At 40.1% G+C, this 11,713-nt stretch overlaps 1 protein-coding gene across 1 annotated transcript in view; it reads left to right on the forward strand.

The window, feature by feature from the left end:
- The window catches only part of SYT17 (synaptotagmin 17), an 88,696-nt gene that overhangs the window by 24,054 nt on the left and 52,929 nt on the right, over positions 1 to 11,713 (forward strand). The window contains exon 6 of the mRNA XM_044679071.1: positions 6,339 to 6,436. Within this exon, the coding sequence (XP_044535006.1) occupies positions 6,339 to 6,436 (98 nt within the window). The remainder of the gene's footprint in view (positions 1 to 6,338; positions 6,437 to 11,713) is intronic.

Raw genomic sequence — 11,713 nt, forward strand, 5'->3', positions numbered from 1 at the left:
GTAATGCTAATCCCTTCTATGATATTGGTCAAGTTGCTTAACTTACCTGGGCTTCAATTTCCTTTTCTGCAAGAAAATTAGACAAGGTACGAGGTCCCTGCTAGCTCTAAATCTATGATTCAACGAAATTCCCACAAACAGTGCAGATCAGTGACAGGGGAGGGACTTGCTCCCAGGGTCACAGACCACATTCATCAGAAATCTGACTTAACTCAGGCCTTCCTGATTCCAAGGCCAGTGGTTCGCTTCATGAATCCACCAAACCATAATGCCTTTCCATTTTTCTTCTAAATATTCATTTGAGAGATAAGTATTGATAAGCTAACATAGATTTGGGAACACGTTTAAATTGAATTCATATTTAAATTGAATTTATAGGGGGGCAGCTGGGTAGCTCAGTGGAGTGAGAGTCAGGCCTAGAGACAGGAGGTCCTAGGTTCAAACCCGGCCTCAGCCACTTCCCAGCTGTGTGACCCTGGGCAAGTCACTTGACCCCCATTGCCCACCCTTACCAATCTTCCACCTATGAGACAATACACCGAAGTACAAGGGTTAAAAATAAATAAATAAATAAATAAATTGAATTTATAGGACAGCTAGGTGATTTAGTCTAGTCAGGCCTAGAGAGCAGAAGTCCTGGGTTCAAATCTTGTCTCACACACACTTCCTAGCTATATGACCCTGGGCAAGTCACTTAACCTCCATTGCCTAGCCCTTACCTCTCTTCTGCCTTGGAACCAATATACTGGATGGATTCTAAGATGGGAGGTAAGGATTTTTAAAAATAAATAAATTGAATTCATATTTTATTAATCACAATTGTATATGTGAAGTATTATTCAACTTGCAGAAGATATGAGAGACAGCATGGCATGGTTATTGAAGTCTGGAAGGTCCGAGTTCAAATTTTGACTCTGATGTACACTGACTTGTGACTCTGGGCAAATCTTCCAAGACAGGTGTCAAACCTGGGGTCTGTGAGAGCCTCATGGCCTGGCCAAACTCCCCAGTGAGTACTGAACCAGATTAAACTATAAGAGAGAAATGTTCAACAAAATAAATAAAAATGCAATACAGGGCAGCTGGGTAGCTCAGTGGAGTGAGAGTCAGGCCTAGAGACAGGAGGTCCTAGGTTCAAACCCGGCCTCAGCCACTTCCCAGCTATGTGACCCTGGGCAAGTCACTTGACCCCCATTGCCCACCCTTACCAATCTTCCACCTATGAGACAATACACCGAATTACAAGGGTTAAAAAAAAAAACCTCTAAAAAAAATGCAATACAACACAGATAATGTTAATTTGTCATTTTCTAAGTTTTTATGCACCTGAAGGAATCTGTTTCTATTTAAATTTGATCCTATTGCTCTAAATTACAGATTCCTTGCCATTCTGCATGGTAATTAGAGTTTTCATACATAAATTTAGTTTTATGTTTTATATATAAATATAAATGTTTTCTTATCATTATTGTTTCAGACAAATTATTTGTTTATTATTTATTTCTAAAATTATTTAAATAAATTTATATATTACATAAAATAAAATATAAAAATTATGTTATATAAAAATAAAATATAAAAATTATATGAAAATAAAATATATATTATATAATTTTTGTAAAAAAAGCATATTTACTAATTTGTTATCTTGAGTCATGTTGCATGTATTTTGTGGCTCTAAAGAAAGATCAAAATGGCAGTGTTGGGTCCACCTGGGAAGTTGTGGACCCTCTGTAATAAGTCTAACACACACAGCCTGATGGCTGGAAATCTCTGGCATAACTGCAATAACACTGCTAGATTGTTTTTTAAAAATATTTATATTTATTTTTCTGTTACATTAAAGTTCCCAGATTTCTCCCTCCCTCTCTCCCTTCCTTCCCTGCACTAGAGAAGGCATCATTTGACAAAAAAAAATGTGAATATGTGCCTATATCTTGCTTGTTCCTATTTATCAGCTCCTTTTCTGAAAATGATCATATATAAGTTATTCTTCAAACAATATTTCGGTTGCAAAATAGGTCAAGAACTCTACTAGATTGTGAGTCAGAGAACCTGTGGCATTAAGTATAGTCTTGAACTCGGAGTCAGGAAGACCCAAATTTGAATCCTACCTGCAACACCTAGGTGACATAGCTGTGAGACCCTGATTTCTCTGACTCTCAGTTTCTCCCTCTGTTAAATAAGGGGGCACAACTCTGATCTCTATGGTCCTTTCCATCTCTCAGTCTATGAACTGGCTTCATCACTAGATAATATAGCCTTAAGAAAAGTATTTAAGTCATGTGAGCCTCTGTTTCTACATTAATAAAGTGAAGGAGTTGGACATGCTGATCTCTAAAGTCCCTTCCAGTTTTTAAAACAAACCAAAAATCCCAAACAATAATTACCATTCTCTGGCCATGGCCATAAAGCTAGGCTTCTCTCACTGAGAAAGATGGCCCAGGGGTGGTTGCTTTCATGTATGGTGTTGGTTAGAATCCCAGAATTCTTTTAGGGAAGGTTTTGATAGACCTCATGAAATTGTGAGTAAGCCCTTATTACTCCATCTGGGAATCCTGATCTTCCTGAAACTGCTTTCATCTTGGAGTTAGTGGCCAGGATGCTGCATCCACCTTTTCTGACCCCATTAATTAGTTTAAATAAAGCTGACTGATTGCCTCTTTTCTGCCCCTTAGGTGAATCTTAAAAAGATTTAATGGGAAAATGTTGGTGTTATGAAATTTAAAGTTAGAAGGAATTATCAGTGTGGGGGTCTATAAGTTGGGGTCTGTGAATTTTAAAATATACATCTATATTTTGATAACCATTTTGCAACATAATTGTAATCCTTTGCAATTTATTTTATGGATTTAAAAACATCCTAGAGTCGGGGATGGGGCAGCTGGGAAGTTCAGTGGATTGAGAGCCAGACCTAGAAATGGGAAGTCCTAGGTTCAAATCTGATCTTAGATACATCCTAGCTGTGTGACACCGGGTAAGTCACTTAACCCCCATTGCCTATTGATTCTAAGGCAGAAGGTAAGATTTAAAAAACAAACAAACAAACATCTTTTGGGGAAGGGTCCATAGGCTTCACCAGAAAAAAAGTTAAGAACCCTTGCTCTAATCTAGTCTAGTCATTTTACAAATGGAGAAACTTAGGTCCAGAGAAAGGAGGTGAATAGGTCAAAGTCATACAGATAGATAATGAATAGCAGAGGTAGTGTTCGAACTCAGATCTTGTAATTTGAAAGCCAGTACTCTTTCCACTGCAACTATAGTGTCCTATCACTGCATTTCAGAAGCTCATTTTCATTTGAAATTCCTTTATAAAATTTAGACAGTTTGAGATTCAGGAAAATTTGTACTACCCCAAACTCAAGGACCATAGTTGGAGTGTCAAGTCACTCTATGGTAAACCTATTTAAAAAGTAGCAGAGTAAACAGGTGGTAAAATGGGTAGAGTGCTGGGCCAGGAGTCAAGAAGACTCATCTTCTCGAGTTCAAATCTGGCCTCAGACACTTACTAGCTGCATAAGTCACGTAACCTTATTTGCCTCAATTTCCTCATCTGTCAAATGAACTAGAGAAGGAAGCGGCAAACCACTCCAGTATCTTCGCCACATAAATCCTGAATAGGGTCACAAAGAATCGGGCACTACTGAAAAAAGACCGAACAATAAATACTAATATAGAATTATGTTATATTGACATAATTATATATTATATAGCATAGGAACAAATAAATCAAACAGATCACGAAGAATTGGACACAACTGAACCACAATCAAATTTAAGCCATTAGAGATACTGGAAAACACCTTCTGCCACAAACTCAAGGACTGTAGTTGGGGTGTCAAGTCACTAAATGGCAAACCTATTTGAACAGTTGAGGGCAGGAAGCCTAGCATGGGTGGGGTGGCACTGGTACAAAAGGCTAAGGAAAAGGAAAACCAGGAACCAGTTGGCCACTGGGGCCCGCAAGGCATCGTCCTCAAGATTCAAGCACAGGGTCTTAAGTCTTACCACTCCTAGGGCAGTTAGAACAGAAGGTGTGTGTTTTTTAAATTTGTTTTTCCCAGTGGAAGCAGGGGGTTAAAATTGCCCAAGGCCACCCGCTGAAACAGTAACAAAAAATGTTAGCAGCTCCCAGAGTCTGTCTGGGGCTCATATAGCCACCAGACAATGTCGTACCTCAAGCGAGACCTAAATACCATGACCTGGTAAATAAAAATGAATAACCGTGTTTGGTATTCTATTATTGCCCCTAACTCGTAAAGGACTCAACAGTCAGGGCTCTTGACAAGGTAAATGTCAGACTTTTAATGCAAACCATTCTTTCAGTTGGCCGGGAGCTGCCTTCCATCTGGGTTTTCTTGCATTATTTTCCTTGATTTTCTTGGCTTCTCAGAGTCACCGCCTGCCCAGGAGGAGGTTATCTTGCCCTTGCTTTTGGTGGTTAATCATATCTGTAACTGGATGCAAATGTATCTCAGTAATAGCACCACTCCAGGAGGCAGAAGGCCAAGAAAAAGAGCCCTAGAAAGCAGCCCTCAGTGGGAGTTGCCGTTTTTCCTGGGACCTTACTTCTGGTTTCTTAGCCTCCAAGCAGAATCCCTGATGTCTTCTCTGGCCAGCTTATCATGCTGGACAAACAATTCAGGAAATTCAAAGAATTTTGGTTGTTCCATTATTTCTTTGTGACTCCATCTGGGGTTTTCTTGGCAGAGATACTGGAGCGGTTTGCCATGTCCTTCTCCAGATCAGGAAACTGAGGGGTTAAGTGACTTACTCAGGGAATTATATGGCTAGTGAGTGTCTGAGACCAGATTTGAACTCAGGAAGATGAGTTTTCCTGACTTCCAAGCCCTGAATTCTATCCAACTATGCCACCCAGCCGCCCAATTAAAAGAATATGTTAAGGGGGTGGGGCAGGGGGGTGGCTCAGTGGATTGAGAGCCAGACCCAGAGATGGGAGGTCCTGGGTTCAAATGTGGCCTCAGACACTTCCTAGCTATGTGACCCTGGGCAAGTCACTTAACCCCATTGCCTAGCCCTTACCACTCTTCTGCCTTGGAACCAATACCCTGTATAGATTCTAAGACGGAAGATAAGGGTTTAATTTTTAAAAAGAATACGCTAGCTTTCAGCTCCAGGAGGATTCTCAGTTCAAGAGAACTCATGCTGAAGAAAGAGCTTGGTGCCTAAATTTTAATTAGCAGTAAACTAAGCCATGGTAGTTAGGGAAGTATGAGTCAAAAGACGATTGGATCTCTTCCCAGTTACCTTCCTTCTTTCAAATGTTTTCTCACTTAAGTGCATCTTCCAGGCAGCTGCCAGAGAGTGCAGATCTATCAGTGTTGCTTCCTCACTCAATAAATTGCAGTGGCTCCCTCTTACCTCTAGGATTTATATAAACTTCTTTGTTTGGTATTTAAAACCCTTTCGCACCTGGACACATCTTACCTTTCCAGCCTTAGTAGATAATACTAATGTATTATTATTAGATATGATACTACTGTATAATTACAGTTTACATGATACTAATATATATAATTCTAGATTATATTTATATGTAGGGGCAGCTAGGTAATGCAGTGGATAGAGCACTGGGCTACAATCAAGAAGACATTGTCCTGAATACTTATCCAGGATAAGAAAACTTATTAGCTATATGACCCTGGCCAAGTCTCTTAATCCTGATTGCCTCAGTTTCCTCATCTGTAAAATGATTTATTTTTGTTTTTCATTTTTTATTTTTTGTAAAACCTGTAAAATGAGCAGGAAAAGGAAATGGTAAACCACTCCAGTATCTTTGCCAAGAAATGGAGTCACAAAGGGTAGGACACAACTGAAAAACGATTGAACAACAAATACTAACAGAATTATATAGCACTAATATATAATATATACAGGAAAGGAATAAACAATTATATATCATATGCAATACTACTATATAATTATTCAGTATATCAAATAAATTTGTAATTTGTATATAATACTAATATATAATGTACTTAATATAGAATACATAGTAATATTCATTAGCTACTGATTCCTCTTATATCTCACTCCATCTCTTGTCTCTTTACCTTTCCCCTGACTACAGAATCTCCATTTTTCTTCAAGCTGGAGTCAGGAAAACATAGGTTCAAATCTGACCTCAGCCACTTCCTAGCTGTGGGACCCTGGGCAAGTCACTTAACTCCCATTGCCTAGCCCTTCCTGCTCTTCTGCCTTGGAACCAATGCTTAGTGATTCTAAAGTGAGAATGAAACTAGAGAAAAGAGGCGTTGGATATGGATAAGAGGGCAAGCAGGTCAAATGGCAGATTTTGAAATTCATTTCCTACGCAGTCACTGAAGGAGCCACCACCACGATCTCCTCGGGATCAGTTGTGGGACCATTGTAAGCTTCATGGAGGGTTTTTTGGTTCGGGCTGGTTTGGCTTGATGTAGCTCCTGTGGTTCTCAGGGATGCCACTGGATCAAAGACAAATCTGAGGTTAGTAGCCAGAGTGGCAGGTAGTATAATTCTGCAGTTCCCAACAGCCCCTGCGGCATTCACACCATCAGGATGACCAGGGCTCTGTCAGTTAGGCCTCTAATCAAACAAGGAAATTGCTTTCCTGGGGTGAGTTGAAATGGCAGTGTAAACCCGATTGTCCTTGACAACACAGTGGCTAAGCTGACTTAAGCCTCTGAGTGATGGTGCCTAATACAGATAGTCTGCTTCTCTCCCAGGGTCCTCGAGCCACACACTGGGAAACATGACAGCCTTCCCCCTCCTAATCCCCCACCCCATCCATAAAAAGGGAGCCGCTCACAGCAGATGGAGGGCACAAAGACAGTGATTTTTAATCAGTCAATAAACAGGGACACGTCTGAGAGAAAAGACTGGGTTTCTTTTTTTTAATTTTTATACATTTTTTTTCAGTGAACAAATCTGTTTTCTTCCCCTCCCACTCCCACCCCTATTAAGAAAGAGAGACAAATTTCTTAAGAATATGCATGTTGTTGAGTCTTTTCAGTTGACTTTAACTCTTTGGGGCCTCATTTGGAGCTTTCCTGGCAAAGATACTGGAGCGGTTTGCCATTTCCTTCTCTAGGTTGTTTGATAGATAAGGAAACTGAGGCAAACAGGATTAAGTGACTTGCCCAAGGTCACCCAGCTAGTAAGACTGGATTTGAACTCAAGAAAATAACTCTTCCTGATTCCAAGTCTAGTGCTCTGTCTACAGCACCACCTAGCTGCCCCAAATATACATGGTCAAAACAAATTCTTGCATTGGCCACATCACATACCCACATCCACACATGTACATGTATATATGTTTAAATAGCTGTGAATGTATAAATACATATATGTATGTGTGTATGTATATATACATACATACACATATATATATACATATATATATGTATATATATATATATATATATATAATCCTTACCTTCTCTTAGAATCAATATTGTGCTTTGATTCCAAGGCAGAAGGGTGGTTAGGACTAGGCAAGGAGGTTAAGTGACTTGCCCACGGTCACACACAGCTTGGAAGTGTCTGAGACTGGATTTGAACCCAGAACCGCTGGGCCTGGCTTTCAATCCACTGAGCTACCGAGCTGGTCCCAAATATATATACACACATTTAAAAAAATTTCATTCTGTACCCTGAGTTAGAAGGTGGCTAGTATGTTTCACTATCCCTCCTCTGTAATCGTGGCTGATAATTGCATTGATTAGAGTTCTAAAGAATGGCCATGCTTTCTTCTCCCACTCTCAGTTCTCTTGATTATGGGACTTAGACCTGCCATGGCTGGCAAATTCTGTGTGGTACCAAAGGCCAGGCTCCCCACGTGCCTACTTCTTGTTATTGAACAGACATACTCAAGTAGTTTGCCATTAATAGGTGTCTAAGGAGTAAAACCCACTGAAAAACCAACTTAGGGTGGCAGCTGTGCCTCACTTTTTTCCAGACTCTTGAGAGGATTTGGAGTAGATTGATTTAATCTGGACAGCCATTGAGCCATGAACACAAACTCTTCAGACATCAAAAGAGAAAATACAGCTCTGTTGCCCAGGTTTACACGACCTTCCGAATCTCTTTCTTTCCTCCCATCTTCCTCATTAGATTCTTCCATAGCAGTCATGGCAAGGCTTTTACAAGTGGTAAAAGAGCATATTCCAAGCAATTCTTTTCTGCTTGTGTTTAGCATAGATGGGAAAGACCTCAAATATAGTGGGAAGGCAGAGAAGCCACTGCTGGCCCAACCCGATTAGGTAACTTCTAAGGAGGAGTGCTAGACCAATGCCTTTTCCTATAGTCTTTTGATCCCAAATGCTTTTTTTTAATGACCTTTTTTTTTTTAAGTTGATAAGAGCTTAATTATGTTGAAAAGAAACAAAAGGAGCAGGGCAGCTTGGTGGTCCAGTGGATTGAGAGCCAGACCTGGAGATAGGAGATTCTGGGTTCAAATGTGAGCTCAGACACTTCCTAGCTGTGTGACCTGGGGCACATCACTTAATCCCCATCGCCTTGCCCTTACCCCTCTTCTGCCTCGGAGCCAATATTTAATATTGTTCCTAAGATTTAAAAAGAAAAGAAAAGAAACAACAGGAGAAAGAGATTTTTCTAGGTAGAAAGCAAGTCAGGGTTGGGCTTATCTTTCAAATCAAACCTCCTAGAAACATTGTGCTGATGTGGGCGAAAGCGGAATGTTGTCCTTGAAGTTCATGCTGTGGAAATGTCTTATGGATAAATGTTCTTTTGAGGTGCAATTTCTAAACTTTTTTTTTCAATTCAATTTAATTTTTTTAATAAACAAAAATAGATTTTCTCTCCTCTCGCATTCCCTAACCTGTGAAAAAGAAAAACAAACCCCCTGTTAACAAATTTGTATAGCCAAGCAAAACAAATTCCCACATTGATTGTGCTCCAAAATGCATGTCTCAATCTGTGCCCTCTCTGTCAAGAGGTGGGCATCTTGCTTTGTTATCAGTCCTTTGGCATTACGGTTGATCATTGTGCTGCTCAGAGTTCTTAAGGCTTTCAGTATTGTCCATTTCTAGACGTTCAGTGAAATGCAAGCCAGACCAAGAAAGGTACACAGCTAACATTCTTTTATTTCAGCCGGGCTAAGTTGGCAAAAAGCTACCTTCCGATTGGCTAAATGATGAAAGTCAGTGTGGCACAGTGGAAAATGCACTGATCTGGAGTAAGAAGAATTGGGTACAAATCCCATATTGGGTAATGATAATAATAATGGCTAGTATTTAGACAGTTCTTAAAAGTCTGCAAAGCACTTTTCATATTATCTCATTTGATCTTGCTTCCCACACTGTAAGATAGATATTATTATCTCCATTTTGCTGATGAGAAAAGTGAGGCTGAATGATAAAATGACTTGCCTAGAGTTACACAGCTATTCAATGTCTGAGGCAGGATTTGAATTCTGATTTTGCTGAAGTCCAAAGTCCAAGTCCAGCAATGTATCCTCTAGAGCACTTCACATCTCTGGACCTCAGTTTCCTCATCTGTAAAATGAGAGAATTGGATAATATGGTTTCTGAAATTCCTTCTAGATCTGAATCCTGTGATCTGACTTGTTGAAATGGTGAATATAAATTTTATTGATGCTGTCACCTGAGGGGAGGCTAAAGACCATTTTGTTTTTGGATGGCCAGATGATTACATGGAATATCTGTTGGTAGTTAGAGCAATGCCCAATTATGAAATATCTCTCTTTGCTAGGGGCTCATAATCATTGCAGGTCAGACCACCCTCTGAGTCTTAAGAATAGAGTCTGGGGCAGCTGGGTGGCTCAGGGGATTGAGAGCCAGACCTAGATACAGGATATCCTGGGTTCAAATCTGGTCTCAGATCTGTGTGACCCTGGGCAAGTCACTTAACCCCCATTGCCTAGCCCTTACCACTCTTCTGCCTTAGAATCAATACACAATATTGATTCTAAGGCAGAGGGTAAAGGTTTAAAAAAAATAGAGCCAGAGTTGGGCAATTAGATGGCCAGTGGATAGAACACTGGGCTTGAAATCAGAAAGATTCATTGTCTTCATGACTTCAAATCTAGCCTCAAATATTTACTGGTTATGAGATCCTGGGCAAGTCACTTAACCCTGTTGGCCTCAGTTTCCTCATCTGTAAAATGAACTGGAGAATGAATTGGCAAACCACTCTGGTATCTTTGCCAAGAAAACCTCAAATAGGGACACGAAGAGTCAGATACAACTCACCAATAATAATAGCATCTTCTTCTTGCCTGTGGTGTACATGCTATGCTTTTCCCCAAATGCCATCATAAGGGTGATATTTGAAAGACTGAGTTAGACTTCCTGGCTTGATCCATTCCTACCTTGTGAAAAGAGTTTACCTGTACCTTCCAGCTTCAAATAAAACTTGCTGCTAACATTGTGCTGGTGTGGGTGAAGGTGGAATGTTGTCCTTGCAGTCCATGCTGTGGAAATGTCTGATGGGTAAAACTGCTTAACTATACCTTCCAGCTGCTCGTGGTCCCATAAGTTGGTTTGGGTTGTGTGTTTACACACTGCTGCTGAGCTTGTCTCTTAGACCTCTTGCTTGGACCACTCTTAGACTACTTAGACCACTTGGGTGGATATTCTCCTGCTGGTTCCTGTAATTCAGTGACCTGGGTATACCTTGGGTGATTAATTAATATTTAATTATCCATGGAAAAGCCCAGTTTATTATTTCTAACTAAATTTTTATTGATATCTTTTGCTTTTATGATCCCTGCATTTCCTATTGTGTTCTTACCCCTCCGAGTGAGCCATTGCTTTTTTAATAAAGAATTTTAAAAAGACTAAGAAAGAAAAGAGACCCACAAAAATAAAGCCTTTTGCAATCAGTATTCCACATCTGTAGTCCTCCACCTCTGCAAAGAAGTAGAGGAAGGTATTTTCATAGTTCTTCTGTGGGGCCAAGCTCAGTAACTGTAATTTCATGACAGGGACTGCTACAAAGTTCTCAGACTTTGTTCACATTATTCTGCTTTTCTCATTCTTCCTGCATTTTGTATCTGTTAATATGTCTTTCCATGGAACAGCATAATTACTGTGATTCCAGTTACAAGTAGCACCAATGCTTCTTTCTTTCTTTCTCTCTTTCTTTCTTTCTTTCTTTCTTTCTTTCTTTCTTTCTTTCTTTCTTTCTTTCTTTCTTTCTTTCTTTCTTTCTTTCTTCCTTTCTTTCTTTCGGGCCCCAGTTAGCTCCCAATAGCAACTGCAAAGTGCTATGAGAGGTATTCATTGAGCTGAACGGTCCACCCCTAGCACTCCACCAAAGTTTGACAGAGCTCTATCAAGGCATTTCCCCTTTATTCTCTTGCCCTCCTTCCCCATTCCATTCCTTTGAAAACAAGATTCATGTGCTTTCAGAAATCTATTGTCAAAACCACTAAGGCTGAAGTTAGACACAGAGCCATATTCCAGACTTTGTAAGGGGAGTTTGGGGGGGGGGGGGTGGGTGGGAAGTGTGATGAAGGCCATTCTCCTTTTATAGGCCAAGTAAGCTGTTAGAAGCCCTACTGATTTTTTGAAATCTCTATGCAAAATCTGTGTCCATGTGAGATCTAGTCCTGTGAAAGGAAAAATTCAGACCTGAATTTCAGATCATTCAAGGATAACCTACCTAACCAGCAGCTATTCCCTGGACTCACCCTTCCTTTCCTTTCCTTTCCTTTCCTTTCCTTTCCTTT

Source organism: Gracilinanus agilis, chromosome 1, assembly GCF_016433145.1.
Source record: "Gracilinanus agilis isolate LMUSP501 chromosome 1, AgileGrace, whole genome shotgun sequence".
NCBI classification, from domain to species: domain Eukaryota; kingdom Metazoa; phylum Chordata; class Mammalia; order Didelphimorphia; family Didelphidae; genus Gracilinanus; species Gracilinanus agilis.